Source organism: Meriones unguiculatus, chromosome 7 (assembly GCF_030254825.1).
Source record: "Meriones unguiculatus strain TT.TT164.6M chromosome 7, Bangor_MerUng_6.1, whole genome shotgun sequence".
In the NCBI taxonomy this organism is placed as follows: domain Eukaryota; kingdom Metazoa; phylum Chordata; class Mammalia; order Rodentia; family Muridae; genus Meriones; species Meriones unguiculatus.
The window spans coordinates 72083614-72106959 of record NC_083355.1 but is presented as its reverse complement, the minus strand read 5'-3'; the positions used below and the strand labels follow the sequence as shown (position 1 = coordinate 72106959).

The following is a 23346-nucleotide window of genomic DNA, read 5'->3' as shown; positions in this document are numbered from 1 at the left end:
TAATCTAAACCAATTAAAACATAAGATGGGCTATGGAGACAGCTCAACAATTAAGAGCATTTGATGTGAAAGTGGAAGATCCTGAGTTCAAACCTCCATTAAGCAAGCAAGCAAGCCTAATTGTTGAGAAAGCGCCAGATAGATTTCCAAAGTGGTTGTACCAGTTTACATTCCCACCAGCAGTGGAGAAGGGTTCCCCTTTCTCCACAACCTCTCCAGCATGTGTTGTCACTTGAGTTTTTCATCTTGGCCATTCTGATGGGTGTGAGGTGAAATCTCAGGGTCGTTTTGATTTGCATTTCCCTGATGGCTAATAAGGTTGAGCATTTCTTTAAGTGTTTCTCTGCCATTCGATATTCCTCTACAGAGAGTTCTCTGTTTAGCTCTGATCCCCATTTTTTAATTGGATTACTTGGTTTGCTGCTTTTCAGCTTCTTTAGTTCTTTGTATATACTGGATATTAGTCCTCTGTCAGATAAAGGGTTAGTGAAGATTCTTTCCCAATCTCTAGGCAGTCGTTTTGTTTTGATGACGGTGTCCTTTGCTTTACAGAAGCTTTTGAGTTTCATGAGGTCCCATTTATTGATTGTTGCTCTTAGAGCCTGTGCTGTTGGTGTTCTGTTCAGGAAGTTGTCTCCTGTGCCAATGAGTTCTAGGCTGTCCCCCACTTTTTCTTCTAACAGATTTAGAGTATCTGGCTTCCTCAAGACCCAGCTATACCACTGCTAGATATATACCCAAAGTTTGCTCAAGTACACAAAAGGGATACTTGCTCAACCATGTTTATAGCAGCTTTATTTGTAATAGCCAGAACCTGGAAACAACCCAGATGTCCATCAACAGAGGAATGGATACAGAAATTGTGATATTTTTACACAATGGAATACTACTCAGCAATCAAAAAGGAGGAAATCATGAAATTTGCAGGCAAATGGTGGGATCTAGAAAAGATCATTCTGAGTGAAATATCCCAGAAGGAGAAAGACAAACACAATATATACTCACTTATATAGACCTATAAGATATGATAAACATAATGAAATCTATACACCTAAAGAAGATAACCAAGAGAGTGGACATGGGGTAAGATAATCAATCCTCATTTAGAAAGACAGATGGGATGTGCATTGAACGACAGGAGTCTACGGAGCGCATCTGAAAGACTCTAACTAGCAGTGTTTTCAAAGCAGATACAAAGACTCATGACCAAACCTTCGGCAGAGTACAGGGAATCATATGGAAGAAGGGGAGTTAGTATGATGGGGAAAAGATAGGAGCTCCACAAAGACCAAATATATCTGGGCACAGGGTCTTTTCTGAGACTGACATTCAACCAAGGACCATGTATGGATATAACCTAGAACCTCTGCTGGGATGTAGCCTGTGGTAGCTCAGTAACCAATTGGTTCCCCATAGTGAGGGGAACAAGGACTATTTCTAACAGGAACTCAATGGCTGGCTCTTTGACCTCCCCACCCCTGAAGGGAGGAGCAGTCCTGTTAGGCCACAGAGGAGGAATTTGCAGCCAGTCCTGAAGATACCTGATAAAACAGGACCGGATGAATGGGGAGGAGGTCCCCCCCATCAGTGGACTTGGAAAGGAGCACGGTGGAGATGAGGGAGGGAGGGTGGGATTGGGAGGGAATGAGGGAGCGGGATACAGCTGGGATACAGAGTTAATAAAATGTAACTGATAAGAAAAAAAAATTAAAAAAAAAATCAATACAAAAAAAAAAAGAAAAAAAAAAGAGCAAGCAAGCAAGCAAAAATGAGACGGAAGAAAACCAGAGCACGACTGAACATATTATACCTATAACCTCAGTGCTGTCAGAGACAAGAGAATCTCTGAAGACTGCTGGCCATCAGTCTCTCCAGGTTCAGTGAGAGACCCTATCTGAAGGAAATGAAGCACATATAGCAGAATAGCAGATACCTCCTACATACACACACAGCATATACCACACTCACACATGAAAACATTTTTAAAGGAGTTGTCTGAGTAAAACAAAAAGCAAAAGCTAATCTTATATATTTTCTACAAGAAAGCAACCTTAATTGCACGTTAAGTAAATAGATAAACATTAAGCAAAAAGATAAAGAAATACCACGCTAATTATAAGTAAAAAGAAAGCAGGCCTGGGGCTGCAGAGTTGACTTAGCAGTATGAGCACCGGCAGTTTGCTCTTCTAGAGGACAATCGTTAGATTCCTAGCATATACCCGGAAGTTCACAACTGTCTAAAATACCAGTCTCAGAGAATCCAAAAACACAAAAAACACCTTCTTCTGGCTCCAGGAACACTGTATGCATTTCATCTACAGACACACATAAAGGCAAAATACTCGTACAAATAAAATTAAAAATTAAACAAAGGAAATCAGGCATGACTGAGTTAATTTCAGACAAAGTGAACTTGAGAGCAAAAAATTAGCCATAAAAGGAGTACCACACAATAATGAGATCAATACTCCAAGAAAGCATCATCATTTTAATAACAATATAGTGTCAGGTTACACAATGAAAATACAAGCAGAACTGCAAGGAGAAATAAATGGATCCACTATTATAGTTAGAGACTTCATCATCAGAAATGGACAGATCCATACAGAGAAAAATGTAAAGGACAACTGAACTCAACAAACAGAATGAACTGGACATAATGAACAGCTATATGCAATTTGATCTAGCAAGAGATTAGGTATTCTCAAGTTCACATTCATCATCAACACTAGAGATTATTGTGGGCTAACGAGAGAGCAAGCAGTAAGGTACCTGCTACCCAAGCTTGAGGACCTGTGTCCGGATCCCCTGCTGGATGCAATGTCTGTAACCCTAGTGAGACATGGATGGCACAGAACCAGGCTGATCCCTGAGGCTTGCTGAAGAACCCTTGAGCTCCAGGTTCAATAAGAAACCCCACCCCAGAACACAAGGTGAACATATAGAGGAAGGCACTCAAATGTCATCTTCTGGCCTCCACATACTCACACTTGAGCAAGCACACTCTCATGTACACACAAACAGAAAGAGACAACATTCTAGACCACAAAACACACTTAGAAATTTAAAACTATACGCCAATACAAAAGCTGTTATCAAACTGCAAAGACATTAAACTAGAAATCAGCAACAAAGAGAAAAACAACAAAAACAACTCTAGTACTTGGAAATTACATGTAAGTCAAAGAAGAAATATTAAGTACAATTTAAACAAATTTCAAACTAGATAAAGATGTTTCTGGAATGGCAAAATTGTTTCCATTATTAAAAGTTGAAGTTGTTGGTCTAACAAGATGGCTAATCAGGTAAAGACACTGAAGCCAAACCTGATGACCATAGTTCAATCCCACAACCCACATGGCACAAGGAGAGAACCAATTCCCTCAAGTTGTCTATGACTTCCATACATGGAATGGAAAAAAATGCTTTATGGCAAAAAATGCTTCCCACCTCCCTCCAATAAATAAGTAAAATGTAAACAAGGAAAACAAGTTAAAATAAAAACAGAGGGAAAAGTAATAAAAATAGCACAGAAATCAATAAAAACTGGAAATCAAGATGGACACTTCACAAAACCAAAGGCTGGCTTTTTGAAAAGATCATAAAAATGGTAAGCTTTTAGTTAAGCTAAAAATAGAAGGAACACATTTCTAACAGCAGAAATTTAAGATAAGCACACAAATCACATCAATAGTAGGATGAAACAGATAATTTGATTAGGTCTACCTCTAAATTCTTTGAAAATCACCTTCCAAAACAGAAAGCATCTGGCTCAGCTGTGTTCATCAACTATATTAAACATTTGCATAAGAAATTGTGTCAATTTTCTATTAATCTTACTTAGAAGACAGACCCATAAAGTGTACTTACTACCTCATTCTGAGTCTGGCAAATATGCTGTCTGACTGCAATTCCATAAAACTTAAAAAAAGCAAACATGTGCAAATAAGAAAAGACCAGTGTGTACCAAGGGATGGGGAGGGGAGGAGGGATAAGCATTCATGGCACAGAGGCTATGTATAGCAGTTAAACTATTCTTTGTTACCACAATGGTGGATCGCATGCACACATAGAAATACTTGCCAAAACCCAATACAACAGACAACACAGGATGAACTTTTTGTTTTTTCTTACTGTGGTTTCACTGACTATACAATCGTAAAGCACTATCAGTTCTGGAAGTTCTGGAGCAAGCTGTTTAAGCGTGTGGGCAGAAGAATTCGCAAACGATCTGCATGTTTCAATTAGTGTAGCAATCACCCTAAATTTGCTCTACAAACAAACAATAATACACAATACACTTTTTAAAAGCTGCACATGTATATGTTTAGTCCATGCCTTCTTTTAGATAAAGTGTGTTTCTGGGTACATATTTACAACTTTATTTCAGTTCAAATTTCAGTTTCACCACAACTTTCAAATTATGAATCAGTATACATGGGCACTTCTGAAATGAGCTTTTGTTATGGTCGGCACTAGAATCATCATCATCATCTTTTTTTAGTCTTTATTATTAATTATTTTAATCTTTAATTAATTTAATCTTTATTATTAATTACTTACTTATATCCCAATGGCAGCTTCCCCTTCCTTCTCTCCTCATCTCTCTTCTCCCTTCCTTCAATCTACCCTTTCTCCCTTTCTCAGAAAAGGGAAGCTTCCTATGGATAGCAACCAGCCTTGGCATATCAAGTTGCATTAAGATTAGGCACATTTTCTGTTGAGGCTAGACAAGGCAGGGCAGTTAGGAGAAAGGGATCCAAAGGCAGATAATGTAGAGACAGCCCCTGCTACTACTTTAGGAACCCCACTTGGAGACTCAGCTACACAACTGTTACATATGTGCAAAGGGCGTAGGCCCATCCCATGAATGCTCTCTGGTTGGCAGTTCAGGCTCTATGAGCCCCTATGGTTAGTTGATTCTGTAGGTCTTCTTGTGTCCTTGACTCCTCTGGCTCTCATCCTTCTTCTATTTATAATCATCATTATGTTTTCACACAGGGTATCATGTAGCCCTGGTTGGCTTCCAAATCAGTAAGCAGTCAAGGATGTCCTTTAACACCTCAACCACCTTGCTTCTACCTCCCACATGCTAGGATTACAAGTATGGCCACCGTGCCCAGTGAGAACAGAATCTTAATCTACACTAAACATTAGACAAGTAGGCTTAATAACAATCCTTACAGAAAATCAACTACCTCCAGTTAATGTTTATAATATATGGCAATAATCATATAAACAGACTAAGTCTGAAAACTGTTTCCAAAACAACCTACACTTTTTGGAAATGGAGAGCTGGGAACTTGGCTTAGTGGCAGAGTACTGGCCTGGCAAATACAAGGCCCTGAGTTCAATTCACAGTACAAAAACGACTCAAATAAAAAAGATGGAACTGGAGATATAGCCTAATAGAGTGCATTAAGCCCTAGGTTCAAACCCAGCACAATAAAGAAATAACTAAACACAACCCTTTGAAATGGGAAGAATAAGCAATGAGAACACTTAGACATCAGTGCCATCTGCTTCCGAACTACTGCACAAAGTCTAAATGTGAAAACACATTATATACACTGTAAATCCCTGTCTTACAGTTTTTACTTTATGGCTGTGCATTCAGTAGAAACAATGCTTTGAGTTCTGATTCTTGCAAGGCTGAGCAGCATCAGCTTAGTCCCAGGTTACAAGCAGAAATGGTCTCTTTTCTACAGCATACTAGGCTGCTAAGCTATGATGTTTGATAAGCTAGGCATAAATAAATGTGTTTTGATTTATGACATTTTCAAGTTATGACGAGTTTACTGGAGTATAAACCTATCATAAGGGCATCTGTATTTGCCCCGCCAAAGAATCAATTTATTCAAAGTTTTTGTTGGTTGTTAAGTTTTTGCTTTTATTTCATTTTTGTGGTGCTAGAGAAAACACATGCTAGGCAAACACTGTGCCACTGAGCTATATCTCCAACTTTTGAAAAGTTTTAATATAAAACTTTGTGTGATAATTCAAAATATAAAAATAACTATGGAGCTAGTCATAACGGCATACATCTTTAATGCTGGCACTCAAGAGATATATCTCTGTGAATTTGAGGCCAGCCTGGTCTACACAGTGAGTCTTAGGACAGCAGAGCTACATAGCAAGACCTTGTCTTGGAGGGGAAGGAGGGGAGACTAAAACCAAAACCACAAAGCAAAATAAAATACAACGAAAAAACGATAAAATCATCTTGAACTCTATTTACTAGTGGTACTTTGGCCTTAATTTTTTGTGCCTTAGGTAAATACAGCACACAGTGATGGAACTAGACTTTTGTTACAAAAGGAGAGACCAAATATGAATAAAAGAAAACAGCAAAGAACCTGCACTACCCAATTCAATGAGACACTCATAAAAAAAAAAAACAAATGACTAGGTTCTGTCCACTGAAAGGAGCAATCTGCAACAGCAAGAATTAGCAATGAGTGAAATCATACACAGAATCTGATTTTAAAATACTACTCTATGTTGGTAATATTAGGATCCTGGAGAAAAACAACAAACAGCTGATTCCAAGTGTAAAACAAGAAAAATATCCATTCAGTCTTAGTATTGTATCTTAAGTTAAGGAAGTACCCAAAAACAAGTCATGCCAAAAGATCACAGATCCAGCAATTGGTCAAATATGGAACAATTTAGCATCAAGTACCTTTTTCCCCCCTTTTTTAAAATTAATTACACTTTATTTACTTTGTAACCCCCCTGTGGTTCCCTCCCTCCTCCCCTCCCAACCCTTCCTCCTTCTCCATGCATGCCCCTCCCCAAGTCCACTGGTAGGGGAAGTCTTCTTTTCCTTCCCTCTGATCCTAGTCTGTTAGGTCTCATCAGGAGTGGCTACATTATCTTCCTCTGTGGCCTGGTAAGGCTGCTCCCCCCCAGGAGGAGGTGATCAAAGAGCAGGCCAATCAGTTCATGTCAGAGACAGTCCCTGTTCCCATTACTATGGAACCCACTAGGAGACTGAACTGCCATGGGCTACTTCTGTGCACGGGTTCTGGGTTATCTCCATGCATGCTACTTGGTTGGAGTATGAGTCTCAGGGAAGACCCATGTGCCCAGATTTTTTGGTTCTGTTGCTCTCCTTGTGGAGCTCCTGTCCCCTCCAGGTCTTACTAACTCCTACTTCTTTCATAAGATTCCCTGCAATCTCCTCAAAGGTTGGCCATAAGTCTCAGCACCTGCTTCCAGCATCAAGTATCTTAATTTGATGGCCAACACAAAATAAGCTCAATGATATTTTTGGAAAGTTTTTGTTCCATAAAGCTTTGAGTGGGCATTATTTGTGTATGTGTGTGTGTGTATATGTCCTTATAGGTCTTTTGCTAATATATTATGGTTTCTGGTTTTCTATTTTTTATGGTATTTGTGTGTGTTTGAGTGTTTCTTGTGCTTTTTCTTTGGCTCTTTTATTTTCCCCTTTTATTTTGTCCTATTCTGGTTGTTTGTGTTTTTCGAGACAGGATTTTCCCTGTGTAGCCTTGGCTGTCCTGGTCTCGATATGTAGACCAGGCTGACCTCAAACTCAGAGATCTGCCTGTCTCTGCCTCCCCAAGTGCTGTGATCACAGGCTAGCCACCCACCCCCAGCTTGTTGTTTTTTTTTTTAATTAATTAATTTTTATTAATTACAATTTAATCACCTTGTATCCCAGCGGTAGCCCCCTACTTCCTCCCCTCCCAAATTCCACCCTCCCTCCCTCATCTCCTCCCATCCCCTACCGCTGTAGACTGATAGGGGAGGCAGGTCTTCCTCGCTTTCCATCTGACCCTAACCTATCAGCTCTCATCAGGACTGGCTGCAATGTCTTCCTCTGTGGTCTGGTAAGGCTGACCCCCTTAGGGGGAAATGATCAAAGAGCCAGCCACTGAGTCAGAGGCAGTCCCTCTTCACATTACTATGTAGCCCACTTGGACACTGAGGTGCCATGGGCTACATCTGAGCAGGGGTTTTAGGTTATCTCCATGCATGGTCCTTGGTTGGAAAAGAACCCTCTACACAGATTTCTTTTGGTTCCGTTGCTCTCCTTGTGGAGCTCCTGTCCCCTCCAGGTCTTTCCATCTCCCCCTTCTTTCATAAGATTCCCTGCACTCTGCCCAAAGTTTGGCTATTGTTGTTTGTTTTTTTAGTTGCCTGTTTGTTTTCTAATGGAAGAAAGACTGTGGACTTGGGTGGGTGGGGAGGTCAAGAGGATCTGGGAGGAGTTGGGGGAGATGAAACTATAAGCAGAATATTTGAATTATAAATAAACTTTAAAAAAAACTTAATTTGGCGCTAAAAAGGCGGCTCAGCAGTTCAGAATTCTTGTGGCTCTTACAGAGGAAGAGTTTTGTCCTCAGCACCTACACCAGGCCCAGACAGAATCCTGTAACTCTTCTAGCACCACCAGATCTGACACCCTTTTCTGGCCTCCAGAGGTACACATGCGCACACACATACTCACAGACTCAAACAGAAACAAATCTTTAAAAAATGTCAGTAACAGAGAGGAAATGCTTTCTGTTTAGGTACACTATTTGTACCACCACTGTAATAACTAATACAAACACTCCCTGGATGTCAAAAACAATCAGTAAAACGTTGTTGAGGAATTTGTACGGTCTCAAGTAACATCCACAGTAAAGGGAAAAATAGACTTTTATAATGGAAATTGTCATTTAATCAAATGATAAGATGAGCATCAAGCAAGGTGAAACAACCCCACTGTACTGTATGCATTACTTAGGAAATATCTGCTATTAATTTTTAACCTGAGTCTACTCATACAGAAGCAATCAAAGAAATTCATACTGTGTGATATTCCGCAAATCAATTACCCCAGCATTCCTGAGGAAAAGGGGCCTGCCATGAAAAAACCTACAAACAAGCAGAGACACAATACTAGATAAAAAGACAACACTCTTCAACCATGACTCGATATCGGATGATAAAAGTAAAATGAAAATGTAAAACATGTTTGGGGACAAATTGGAAAATTTAAAAAGAAACTATATACTATTCAATTACTATTAGTATTCTGAAACATGATAATATGGTTACAAAATAACTTATTTTATAAGATGTATGTCAAAACATAAGGAAATAAAATCCAAAATATGTACAATTTACTATCAAATGGTACATAAAATATGGAGCAAAATTATGATGAGATTAACTGGCAAATACAGATGAAGTAAAAGTATATGTGAATTGACTACTCTGAATTTACATGTAGATTTGTAAATTTTAAAATAAAAGCTGAGAGGGGACATGAATCTTGAGTTCAAAGATCAGAGCCCTGAAGGTTTTTTTGTTTCTTTCTAGTAGAATTAAGTATTCCACTGCACTCTGTATTTCTGTCCTATCACTTAACAAACATGTGAATTGCCAGTTTATAACCTTCTCCAGAAACCGCTTGGAACTGCAACTTAGTTCTTTACCTGGTACCTCGTAGGTATTCAGTGTTTGTTGTCCGAGGTGAGTGACATGATTAAACCAATAAACCATAACTGAAACCCATTTATTGTCCATGTCACACTGTACCTCAAATTTAATCAAGGAACCCATTAAATGGACTGATATAACGTGTCCCATTATGATGGATATCCCCATCAACACGACTCAAAAGTTTTACTGTGAATTCTTTCACCTTCAACTTAAGAAAATTACACATACCTGCTCTGTATCTTTAGCATCCTTGGGATTGGAGGTCTGGTTTTCTCCCAGGACTCCAGGCTGCTCATTTTCCCACGGTAATTTATTTTTCCCTTTTCCAGCACTTAATACCCTTCGGGTACAGATAGTTGGACTGTAGGAGCCATACAGCTGCATGCTGTCCCTCGTGTGGTCACCACAGTAACAGTGTGCACTCTGAGTCCTGTTACCAGACATAAGCCAGTCTGTATCTGCTCCATGTGCCAAACTGCTTGACCTGCCCTGGGCAGAAGATGGCATGAGTATTGCATACTCCACAAATCCCTGTTCTGTTAGCCGTGGAAGAGTTTTTCTGGCCAATCTGGCCTGCACAGCATTCATCACTCCATCTCCATTATCTTGCAATTCAACAGTATCTACAGCTTTAAAAAGGACATTGGTTTTACCTGAGCCCATGGATGATGCCAAAACAGCAAAGGCTTCTAGAGCCGCCTGGCGTACCCTTCGTTTGCTATCTACGAGAGCTGGCGCAAGATCAAAAGACAGTTTGGGTAAGTCAAAATCCTCACTGGGATAGGTCAGGAGAGAACAGATGCAAATGTTCACTACTTCCTCTCTTACTCTGGAATGCTTGTGCTTAAGGTTTTCTAGGAGCAAACAAAGCACCTGCTGAGGACCCACTTCTTTCATTAGCTTTAGAAAGATTTTCATATATTCCTGCTTGATCACCAACTTGTTGTCCGCCAGCACCTTCACAGAAGCTGCTATAACTGGTCCCAAGAACTGTTGCACCTGCTCTCCCAGGCGAATAACCAGTAAATGCAGAACTTGAAGTGTGCCATGGACCACTTTGAAATTGGAATCATCTAGCAAATTGTACAATAAGCTAATGAAACCAACAAGACTGGAATGAGGGGTAGAACTCGGGTTAAATTTTCCCAGCAACTGTTTTAATTCTTCAACAGCCTGAGTCCTGTTCTTATAGTCTTCCTGATCCAACAATCTTGCATGCAGCTCCTGAGGGATAATTCCAAATTTAAGATTGCTATTGGAAAGAGTCACTACACAAGGGGCAGCATCTTCAGAAAACCCAGAGGCTTCTAGCTCCAAATAATAAGGAACCTGACTTCCAAACTGGGACTCCAGGCGGCGATTGTAGTGCCTCCTCAACGCAGAGGGCAAACGAGAGATGTACGACTGAAACCTCTCTTGACCAAGTCGTTCTCCAATTTGTTGAAGTGTAGAGAATGCCGTCTCTGATTCTTCTTCCATCTCCTGATCGCCAAGCTTTCGGCCCAGGGATATTATCACTTCAGTGAGATCCAAGCCCAGCAACAAATCCTCAGGAGTAAGCAAGATAGGGAGCAACAGCGCAGTGGACGCTCTGAGCCGGGCATCTGGACTTTCCAGGCCTTGTATAAGCGTTCTGAGTACCTGCCCAGAACTACGCCTCAGACAAATATGCAGGATCTGCAGCGCATCTTTCCGTAGGGCAGGATTATCTTCCCGTAACGAGACAACTAGCTGAGGCAAAAGCGCTAGACTAAAGGCCTCTTCCAGCTGACCCGCCTCCCCCTGACCCCGAAGAACGTCCGAGAGAAGCTGCAAGCAGAGTCTCTTCTCATCACTACCGCCTTCCACAAGCACTCGGCCCAGAGCCCTATACAAGGCTTCCTTGCGGCGGGGAAAGCCGAGCCGGCCGCCCCGCCGCGGTAGGGCAGCCTGCAAAGCCTGGAACGCCTCGGAAGGATCCGGTGCGGTGCGCAGGAGTTGAAGAAGCCGAGTCTCCTCCTCATCTCCTCCCGACAGCCCACTTCCAGGCCCCGACCAGCTACTGGAGACGGCCTCCGCCGGCAACAAGAGGGTCGAGGCCAGAGACGACGGCGTCGAGGGGCAGGAACCATGATCCCCGGCAGCCCCGCGGCAGTAGTAGTTTTTCTCGCCTCTCATGGTGCCCCCAGCTCGACAGGCATCAGTCCCGGGGGCGGAAGGACGACCGCGGCTCAGGAGGCGATAGGAAACAGAGGTTGCAAGAGGCGGCAGCAGGAGCAGCTCGGATGGCGCGGCCGCCATAGAGGGTCGTCAGGTAGAGATGGCTGGAGGAAACCATTGCCGTCTCGGGAGGGCTGGAGCAAGCCCAGCCTTCCAGCTCCTCTTCAAGGCCGGGGTTGCAGAGGAAGAGAAGGAACGGCTCCGGTCAGCTGCCAGGCCGCTCGGGCCTTCGACTCCCGGAGCCAGCCTCCGGCAAAATGGCCCCCGCCTAAGCCGGGGACCCCACCGCCGCCACCCGGCGTAACCAGGGCCACCACGTGACCAAACCGAGCGCTTCCATGGTGATGCACCCAGAGCGGACCTCTTGACCCGGAAATCGACCCACCGAAATGAATGCTGGGTCACGTAGTCCACGTAGGGAGTTAAGCATAGGCAGAAGACTCCTGGAAGAGGAAGTTGGAATGTTGGAAAGTAGCCAGACTGGAGAGGCGGGGTCAAGAGCTTAAAAGGAAATGACGTATCCCTGCTCGGGACGGAAGTTTCCCGCCCCACCCGTAAGAGTTGAGGTTTGGCCAGCGCAAGTGAGGATCCTGTCCCGTTTCCAGCTTTCCGTGGCTCCTCCTCCTGTTGCTGCAGGTGTTGTTCCCGGGACTCAGGTATTTTCCTTTTGCTGTCATGCAGTGGTGCAAGCTTTGGACGAATGTTGCGCGCGTGCCAGATGAGCCAGATGAGCCAGAGAGAGGGTAAAGGACTGGACCGGAGCAAGCAGAAAGAGGCGACATGTTCCGCAGTGCTGGTTATCATTGTAATCGTTCAACTCCGCTATCCTAAGTGGGATTCTTTCTTCCTACAGACTGCTTCCCAGTACTGGAGAACTCAGCCAGTGCCAAGCTTACAGACTGAGTACTTTAAAAACAAAACAGTTCCTAATCTTTGGGGACCTTTCTCGCCCCGTCTTTCTCTCCCACGCCTTTTTCCTCTCTTCACCCTCTGGCTGTGGAGTGTTAAAAGCTTTTTCTCGCTTTTCGTTGTCCGTATCACTAAGTTTTCTTAAAGATGTGCAGAATCAGTGCTTTTCCCTGTAGAGCTAGCTGCTTTTCGTTAGACGGAGTACTTAAGGTCGTTCTCATGTAGCTCCTCTGTGGGACTCTCCTTCGCCCCACCTCTCCACTCTCCCAGTAGGATCCTCAAGCGCCTCTGCAGTCTTTCAGTCTCCTGGAAACGGAGATCACTAGACAATTTCAGTTGTGGTGCAAGTTCTTGGCATTACAGTCCTAAGAGAATTCTGCCCAGAGGATTTAGGGTTGATAGACATTATTTTAAACAAACTAAGAATATGATGGCTGATCGGTGTTTTCCTTTAAATGAAACTATAAGTAGAATCAATTCTACCAAGAATATCTCCTGTGCAGGGCCTTGATGTTGCATGATTTTGATCCCTTTAATCCCAGGATTAGGGAGGCAGAGGCAGGAGAGTCTCAGAGTTCGAGGCCAGCCTGGTCTACAGATCGAATTTCAGGACATCCAAGACTGACCGATCAAGGACAGAGAGTGAACTTAGGAGCCAAACTGTGATAATTGAGCCATTTCTAGAGGGAGTTTTTAAAGGGAAAAGACAATAACCAAGCAGGAAGAATCAATTCTATTCCAGGTGTATCATGTCTAGCCAAGCAAGAAGATTCAGTTTTGTTCCAAGTACATTGTATCTAGGTAGCTAGACAAAGCATTTTAAGCTAATTTGGATAGGATATTATAGCGTAGGGGAGCTTGGGGACTTTCCAGTTCCCCGCCATTCCAGGAGAAAGGACTATAGCAGGGTTTTGTGGTTCTCGTTTAAGTAGAACATATATCATTAATTCAACCAGAATATTCAACAAATACTGAATTGTAAGTAAAAAGGCTATTCAAGTTCTCAGACAGGCAGAGCCTGAGAATTTGTACTTAATTTTACCTTATGATCAAAATGGAGACTTAAAAACAAAATGACTGCAGTTATGCTAGTCAGGAAGGAAGGCCTAGACAGGTCTGGATGTCGGTGTGCCTCAACCTTCCCACTTTGAGTTTTGCCCTAGAGTCATATAGTTGACTCCAAATCATCTCTTGCACCTCGGGATTTATTGTGAAATGCTGTACAAAGAGACAAGGAGAGACCTGTGGCACATGTAAACCAAGTGTTTTTAGGAGCTAAAAGATTAGTCTCTTTTATCCTAAGGGAAGTAGATAATTTTCTTTGGAACCTAAAACAAGTTTTGTTCTGTTTTACTTTTTTCTGTAAGTCCTCTAAAGTTAGAAGTAGGTAATAGACTGTGTCATTAAGAAACTTAGAAGTCAAAAAAAAAGAAACTAATCAGAGACCCATTTTTGGTATGTCAGTTGGCATTATAGGTAATCATTTGTTCCTTATGATAGGGAGCCCATTTTGACTTAGCATTTCAGTCTGTTAGGTGGGACAGTTGACGACGTATTCTCTTCTGTAACTCTGTCCAGCTGGGATGTTGTTCAGCCCAGGAAGGCTGAAATGCTAGTTAAAGGTTGGACAGTGACACAGTTATCAGAATGCATCTGAATAGCTGATCCAGTTGAAAGACAGGGAGCAATCACATTGGCTGGACTGGTTATATTGGCTTTCAGCAAGTCCAGAGCTTAGCAATTTACAATCCGCAGGTAGTTCCCGAGTGGAGCCTGTCAGCCAAGTGAAAACCTGTTGAAACAAATACAGACTAGGGACAAAAATTAAAATTTTTTAGTAATTGGGGAAGGTGAAGAATCCCAAGACCAGGGGAAAATTACCATGTTCAGAAACAGGTAGGTGTTCTTATCTGGAGTCCATTTGACTTGTGGCTCCAAGATGGATCCAAGTCATTCTTTGAAGCCTAGAAGATTCTTTTTAAGTTTATAAAATGAGATAAATTGACTTGGGAAATAATTTGAAGTCTGATTAATGTTAAAGCTGTTTCCTTAAATCACTTATCATTGATGTTTTTATATTTTATTTTTATTTTTATTATTAGTTACATTTTATTAACTTTGTGTCCCAGCTATATCCAGCTTCCTCATTCCCTCCCAACCCCACCCTTTCTCCCTCATCTCCTCCCTGCCCCTTTCCAAGTCCACTGCTTGGGGAGGACCTCCTCCCCTTTCATCTGACCCTGTTTTATCAGGTATCTTCAGGACTGGCTGCAAAGTCCTCCTCTGTGGCCTAGCAGGACTGCTCCTCCCTTGAGGGGTGGGGAGGTGAAAGAGCCCGACATTGAGTTCCTGTCAGAAATAGTCCTTGTTCCCCTTACTATGGGAAACTAATTGGTCACGGGCTATATCTGAGCAGAGGTTCTAGGTTGGGAGAAAACAAGCAACAGGACAGGAGCCTTCCACAGAGGGCCTCTGAAAGACTACCTGGCAGTGTTTCAAAGCAGATGCTGAGACTCATAACCAAACCTTCGGCAGAGTGCAGGGAATCACGTGAAAGAAGGGGGAGTTAGTATGACCTGGAAAGGATAGGAGCTCCACAAGGACCAAATATATCTGGGCACAGGGGTCTTTTCTGAGACTGACACTCCACCGTGGAAGTTTTTATATATATATATATATATTTTTAGTTTTTATATTTTTAACCTTTATAACATACATTTACCAACATTAAAATATTTTTCAGACCCTTAAATATATATGTATGTATATGTGTGTGCCTCAGACTTTATATAAATGTTACTATTTACCTTAAATGTTTGATTACCAGGAGCGGTAAAGTGAATTTTTTTAGATAAAGGAATAGCATATGAAAAATTATTTCTTTTATTAGTCTAGTTCTCAAACATGCAGGAGACCTAAGAAGAAATAATTTTAGCAGGAAGTATTCCAAATGACCTATGTGTCAATTAGATTAGAGAGAGAGAGAGAGAGAGAAAGGGAAAATATGAGTCTCTCTGTAAGGTGCTTTGGGGTATGAAAGAGCAACTTTGGTTTCTGTATTTGAGACAGATAATTGCTATGTGTGGCCCAAACTGGTCTTGAACACTTGACTGCCCTGTCTCAGCCTTCTGAATGTTGGTGTTACAAGTGTGCACTGTGAAACTAGACTTGAAGACAGATTGTTTGTTTGACAGGGTTTCTCTGTGTAGCCTTGGCTGTCCTGGACTGACCTTGTAGACCAGGCTGGCTTGCAACTCACAGAGACCTACCTGACTCTGCCTCCTCAAATGCCAGCATTACAGGCATGTACCACCACACCTGGCTCAGATTTTTTTTTTTTTTGGTAGACCTTTTAAAGTGTATGTACTTCAAATTCAAGTATCTCTGCCCCACTTTGTAGCAAATGGGATGTCTCTTCACTTTTCTTAATTTTTTTTTTTCAATTTTGGGAAAAGAGTATTTATGTAAATGAGGCTGTATGACAAAGTATCCTGTGCTTTGGTTTAAAGCCTACAGTGGTTTCTTCATTGGCTTTTGTTTTCTGTTTTGTGGTTTGCTGCTGTTGCTTTGTCTTGTTTCATTGTGTCAGACGTTACTGGTGCTAGGGAAGTCTCTGCCACTGAGCTACATCCACAGCTTTCATTCATCATTTTGATGTATAAATGGATCTCCAAGTTTGCTTTTGCAAATGTATTTTAATGCAAAAACAGTAAGAAAAGTGCCGCTGCTGTCCTTACCATTTTCTGTAAGGATGGGAATGAAAAGGAAGAGACTATTGAAACACTTGTCAGTGAGGAAGAGTGACTGCCAGCTGGCAGGGTGTAGGTCTTGGTGGAGCACTTGCCCAGCAAATACAAGATTCTCATTTCCAACCTAAAAAGCTTAAATGTGTACTTCTATTCATATGTGCACAGACCTCAGGAACCCAACCCACATAAAAGGAAACAGGAGAATGATGTATGCATTAGAATGTACAAAATAGAATGCCAGTTTATGTTGGAATAGGAGGCAATTCTTTCTGGTGGTCAGAATTTTCAGATTGAAAACTCCAGCGTACTCTTCATGTACCTAAGAACTGAGGAAGCCAAGTTACCATATTGAGGTTGTGTTGTAATCAGTATCAAAAAGAAAGGCACTTGGAAAGTCATGAATAATGTTTCATTACTAGTTACTGCAGAAATACAGGAATTATTTTTTTTCCCTCTATAAAGAACACTGCTGAAGGGACCTGGATCCATAAATCAAGTAGTTGTCCTGTTCTTTTCCTGGGAGGAAAGCAAGATGAGTCCTTCTTTCTCTCAGGTCCCTGTAGCTCAGGATGTGTTACAGATTGTAACTTATTTATTACATTATGTTTCTCTGAAGACTAGGAAAATGCATTGGTTTCATTGTGGATATTTAGGAAATGAGTCTTCACTGTCACATATCTTACTACCTTTTATGATGGTCTTATAGAATGTAAATCTTATTGTTTTACTATATATTTTATATCTAAAAGTACTTAAGTTTCTTTTAATCTTATTTTTGACGTTTAGTAGTCCTCTTCGTATTTACTAGAAAAGCATTTATATGTAATAATAGAGTTAGGTTAAAGAACAGAGTTTTCTCTTTGATTTTTCAAAGACAAAATTTCTCTGTGTAGCTTTGGCTATCCAGGAACTCACTTTGTGGATTCGGCTGTCCTTGAACTCAGAGATCTGCCTCCCTCTGCTTCCTAAGTACCGGAAATCAGGGCTTTCAATAAAGAACAGGATTTTAATAAGATTACGGAACAGGAGCGCACTTTTTGTTGTATTATAAAAGTAAACTTCAGAAAATTGAAAAGTAGTTAGGGCTATACTGAAAGTTGCAAATTTGAGTACAGCAAATTTTAATGATTTCAAAATAATTTCAATGGAGGAAGCGGTGTATAGGAAGGAAGGCTGCCTGCCCTTATTCTTTGAGCTGTATTTAAGAAATGTAAATGCGGGTGCTCTAGTTGCATGTTTTATTTCTAGAGGCAGAGATAATGAATGTGTTAGATGAATCACTTTGTCTTTGTGTGTTCTTACCTGAATTTTATACTGGAAATGAAAATAAATCCTGTAAACTATAAAAACCTGTGTAATTTAAGAAGTTGTTATTACTAAGTACAATGCAAATGAAATGTTATAATTATTATGTTCTTAACATTATGGTTTGCTATTAATTATATTTAATTATATATTATGTTTAATAATTATGTTACTAATATTAACCAATAATTTTAGTCCATTTATTGTGGCTGTGTGCCAAATACTGTAATACTAACTCATCTAATCCTCACAACAACTTTTAGACGTTCTGTATTCTTCATTTGTATTATAGACATTAAAGGATCAGAGGAAGAAAATAAAACTGAAGTTAGTCAGTTTAGCTATTTGCAAGTTTGGTGAAAGAGGGAAAGGGTGCTAAAACTGTAGGTTAAAATTTGACCTTTTTTCTATCATTACTCATTATACTTTATGTATTATTTGATTTTATATTTTAATCTATTTTTTCTTTGCCTGTTCTGAATCTTATTACTTAATTCTGTCAGCTTTAATAGGTTAAAGAATTATAAGTTTGCATTTTATTTAATTTTTTTTGTTACTGTTGTTTTGAGACATGGGCTTAGCCAGGAAGACAGAGGCTCTCTATATGGCCCTTGCTTTCAGCTGTGTATTTCCAAACCCAAAATAAAAGGTTCATATTAGTGACAGGAAGCTAATTTTACTTTTGTTTCTCTAGATATAATAAAAATAATTTTCAGACAAAATGCAATTTTGCCACTTTATTCTATAGATATATCCTCATAAAAATATGTTGTAATTGTTTGAATCCTACTGTAAGGAAAACTGGATTGTGAGAATTTAATGACAGGAAATAAAAATCTGTTACATCACATTTGGCTTTTTTTTTTTTTTAAGCAACTCTCATTTCTCCCCTATTTACTGCTGTAGCTGTGATCTATATTTATATGGTTAATTGCCTCCCAGCTGATTTCGGCACCGCTTCTTTGTAGTTTAGGTGTCAATTAAGTAGATAGATACTAAACTTGCACCTGATCTTTATTATCTTGATTTTAGAATCTAAAATTGTGAAGTCTTCTTTCAACATATGATAGGTATTGGCATAACATGAGTGTCATTACAAATAAAGTACAATGCTGTTACCTTGTTGAAACTGAAATTAATACTGTTTGTTCAGTATCAACTAATTCAATTCATAGGTGTATAGTACTCCTTAAATATTTGTTTTATTTTAATAAAAGTTTAAAAAACATGGCGAGCATGTAAAAACAACAATATCACATCTACTAGCGTACCATCAAGGAAGGAAGTTATTACCCTCTTCAGTTTGTTTTAATGTCCAGATGTAATGCTTATGTGATCTGGGCATTGACATATGCATATTTTTATCATTAGTTATTTGTAGCTTTACTTTTTTTAGATTTGTTTGTTTGAGACAGGATGTCATCCTGTATCCCAGACTGGTCTGGAACTCACCGTAAATTCTACTGCCTCAGCCACCTAAGTTCTTGGATTGCAGTCATGAACCACCAGTCTCCATTTTGATACCACTATATGCATATAGTAAATTAACATATGTACAAGGTCATAAAGCTGTTAGGTACATTTGGCTAAATATGGCCTTGACTCAGACCTCTGGCTCTAGTTCATATTTTGTTCATTGTCCTTTCCTGTTTTCTGTGATGTTTGCCCTTCCTTCTTCACAAGGTTGTTAATGAGATAAATGAAACGTAGTAAAACAATTTGACAGCATGGTTTTGTTGTTGTTTGTTTCTTTTTTGTTTTGTTTTGTTTTGTTTTTTCTTGAGACAGGGTTTTTCTGTGTAACAGCCCTAGCCGTCCTGGGACTTGGTTTGTGGACCAGGCTGACCTCAAAGATCAGAAATTATTTTTTAATTTGAGTTACTTTTTTTTTTTTTTACTTGAGTTACTTCTAGACATTTATGGATAAATAGCTGAGAACCAAATATAATCAGAGTATGAATATTGAGTAAGTTACAAGTAAAGTTTACAGTGCTTAGGCTGGAAGCAGTTGAGCTGATTCTCAGTGTTCGCAAGTGTAAGAGTCAGCAGGAGAGCAGGAAGCAGGCTCTCTACCTTCTCACCTCTGTTTTCTCGCTCTATTCGCAGGGGGCTTTCATTTCTCGCAGGTCCCTAACTGATACTGATACTTTTGGTACAAAGGACCATGAACAACTTTTGTAAATTGTTAATACATATTTCTTGAAAAAGAAAGAGGACAAATTAAACATGGTAAACCTAGTATCATTATTTTTAAGTTTCCTGCTTTTACCTTCCCTGTTTAAAGTTTTAATTAATTTTTACGTTACTCATTATAAATAAGATTTATTTATATAAAATTTATTTCCAATAATTGTGTTTAATTTTATTTTTTTTAAGTTTGAAAATTACCTTTTTATTGAGAAAATATTTTGTTATGGAATTGTACAATTAGAATGAGAAGAGATCAATAGAATTATAAAATTCTGAATGTATATAAATCTTGTTACTTAATAAATTTAGCACACTTATCATTGATTCACACAGATCCCCCATTAAATAATTAAATAAAGAAAAGCAATATCCATCTATAAAATAGGCCTACCAAGTTAGTATTTCAAGGAGAACCTCCAAGCAACGCAGATGTGAACATCACCCATAAGAATGTTCTTAGCAGTATCATATAAATTTTGGGAAAAGGCCAGGTCAAAGATTCAATGCTATATCAAAAATTCTTTTAAGAATTCTACAAATTAAAATAATGATTTCCAACATTAATTTTTTTTTCTTTTTTTTTTTTATTTTTATCAGTTACATTTTATTAACTCTGTATCCCAGCCGTGTCCCGATCCCTCATTCCCTCCCAGTCCCTCCCTCCCTCCCTCCCTCATCTCCACCGTGCCCCTTTCCAAGTCCACTGATGGGGGACCTCCTCCCCATTCATCTGATCCTGTTTTATCAGGTGTCTTCAGGACTGGCTGCAAAGCCCTCCTCTGTGGCCTAACAGGACTGCTCCTCCCTTCGGGGGTGGGGAGACCAAAGAGCCAGTCATCGAGTTCCTGTTAGAAATAGTCCCTGTTCCCCTCACTTTGGGAAACCAATTGGTTACTGAGCTACCACAGGCTACATCTGAGTGGAGGTTCTAGGTTATATCCATACATGGTCCTTGGTTGAATGTCAGTCTCAGAAAAGACCCTGTGCCCAGATATATTTGGTCCTTGTGGAGCTCCTATCTTTTCCCCATCAGACTAACTTGTGTTTAATTTTAAAATGTTAAGCTTCATTTACTATTATTTGTGTGTGAGAGAGAGGTGGGGGGGAGAGAGAGAGCATGTCATTCATATGTATGGAGGTCAGAGAACTCTTTTGGGAGTCCAGGCTGTTTCACTGGGCTCTGGCTACCAAACTCAAACCCAGCCACAAGGCCTGAATAGCAAAGAGTTTTTTCCTGCCTTCTAGCTGGTATGATGGAAAGAGTGTGCACAAGTGTTCTTTACCAAAGACCTTTCAACCTTTTTTTTAATTTTTAATAGTTTTTGTTATTATTCTGGTGGGAAGCACACTGATGTTTGAAATGAATCATCCACACATTGGTTAAAATAAGATGAAGTACTCTTAAAAATGGACCATGCATGAAGATAACTTGGAACCCCTGCACAGAAGTAGCCCAAGGCAGCTCAGTGTCCAAGAGGGTTCCCCAATAATAGGAACAGGGACCATCTCTGACATGAACTCATGGGCTGGCTCTTTGATCACTTCCGCCTGAGGGGGGAGCAGCCTTACCAGTCCACAGAGGAAGACAAAGAAGCCAGCCCTGATGAGACCTGATACACTATGGTCAGATGGAAGGGAAGGGGCATAGGAGAAGAAGAGAGAGGGAAGGTGGGATATGGAGGAGATGGAGGAAGAGCTACAGCTGGGATACAAAGTGAATAAACTGTAACTAATAAAAAAATTTTTTAAAATTATTAAAAAAAAAAAGAATGTACGTGTATGGAAGCAGGTTTGCCATGGCACCTTATTGACTGACTTTGCATCTATCCATACAGCAAGCAAGGACAATAGTACATCAGACTATTGATGTACTTTGTGGTGATCCAGAACACTGGAGAGTAAGAGGGCACTTAAGGAGCTTATGTGGGACATCTCTCACTAACCTCTCTGTCTATGCTGGAAGTCTGTCATGAGATAATTTCTTCCACATTCTTAGTTATGATGATGTCCAGTGGTGGGGGAGGGTTACCCCACACCCTTTTAGAATAGAGCCAGAGACTATAAAACAGCTTAGCCTCACACCATGTAGGCTGGGATCCTTATTGATCGAGTAGGTAGTCTATGTGTGGATCGAGGATCCAGACAGTTTACCATAGAGCAATTCTTTCTACTGTCTAAGAGAGAAATCTAAATCTAATGCATTATTCAAATCCTAAAGTGGCACGTTGTATCTTTGTTTATTTTGGGCTTTGGTTATTTCAACACAGGGTTTCTCTGTGCAACCCAGGCTGTCCTGGAACTTATTCTGTAGACCAGGCTATCCTTGAACTGATAGAGATCTGCCTGACCTGGCTGTGCGTATGTATTGTATATGTACCTGTGCTTTTTACAGATTATGTTATACTTTCATGCCACATTTACCATAGACCCTAGAATGAATTTCTTACCTAAAATTAAGAGGTAGTACAACATAGAAAGCTAAACACCACTCAAGTAAACAGCTAAAAATTTCATGAACACAAGTTAGCAAAATTGTCACAACCTCACTGCTAGACACTTTTAAGCATTTCATATGTATAAATTCATTTAATCCTTTAATCAACCCTTACTATAAAGCAGCATTTCTCCCTTGGCTTGCCACGTAACGCTCAGTTTTCCTTTTCTCTCTACTCAGTATCCTCCGATCTATTACTCATTGAACATGATCTAAATTCTTCTCTTCAGTAGGTTTTATGGTTTGTTTCAGTTCCCTTTAAAGGCTGATGCCCAAAGTCTGTGCACCTGATGTGAACTGACATTTCCAGAACAAAATAAAAGTCTCCTTTCTGACATTCTGTGCATTATAGTTCTAATAATAGAGCTTCAGGCCTCATCAGCTTAGGGTATTAAAGTAGAACTGAAATTAAAATCCCTAAACCTGAAAACATCCCGCAGATCAGTTATTTCTATCCCTGATGCTTGTGCCAGTGCTTTGGAATGTTTATGTTTTATTTCTATTAAAATTATTATGCTAGCCAGGTAGTGGTGACACACGCCTTTAATCCTAGCACTTGGGAGGCAGAGGCAGGAGGATCTCTTTGAGTTCAAAGCCAGCCTGGTCTACAGAGCAAAGTTCCAGGACAGCCAAGGCTACACAGAGAAATCATGTCTTGAAAAAAAACAAAACATTAAAATAAAAATAAATACTATGTTAAATGTCAGGTCTTTTAGGATCATTAATTTGCTGCCCCTTATGATCATTACAAAGAGGAAGGGCGGAGCTAGAATATCGTCATCTTGGTCCTGCGGTACAGCACTAGAATCATTTCCGCAGTCCTCTTTCTTATACTTGTATGGCTGGGCATTTGCTAATTTACCCACCTGAACTAGATTATAATTTTACATTGGTTATCAAAATTCTTGAGAGGCATTATAAAATTATTTTCTTGTCTTGAATTAAGCTTAAAAAATGCACTTTTCTGATAGAAAACTTTAAGCTCATCATGAAAAGAAACAGTCTCTGGTGTGCCTTATTACTGTTGGTTCATTTAGATCAGAC

General features: G+C 40.2%; 2 protein-coding genes across 4 annotated transcripts in view; one reads left to right on the top strand and one right to left on the bottom strand.

Moving 5' to 3' along the window:
• Positions 1-11990, bottom strand: part of Togaram1 (TOG array regulator of axonemal microtubules 1) — a 61238-nt gene extending 49248 nt beyond the window's left edge. For all 3 annotated transcript variants that reach the window (XM_060387563.1, XM_060387564.1, XM_060387565.1), the window contains exon 1: positions 9685-11990. In XM_060387563.1, coding sequence (XP_060243546.1) covers positions 9685-11736 — 2052 coding nt within the window. In that variant the 5' untranslated portion in view covers positions 11737-11990. The remainder of the gene's footprint in view (positions 1-9684) is intronic.
• A 194-nt stretch (positions 11991-12184) lies between these two features.
• Positions 12185-23346, top strand: part of Klhl28 (kelch like family member 28) — a 33529-nt gene continuing 22367 nt past the window's right edge. Inside the window, exon 1 of the mRNA XM_021664265.2 lies at positions 12185-12311. The gene's annotated coding sequence lies outside the window, so the exon portion shown is untranslated. The remainder of the gene's footprint in view (positions 12312-23346) is intronic.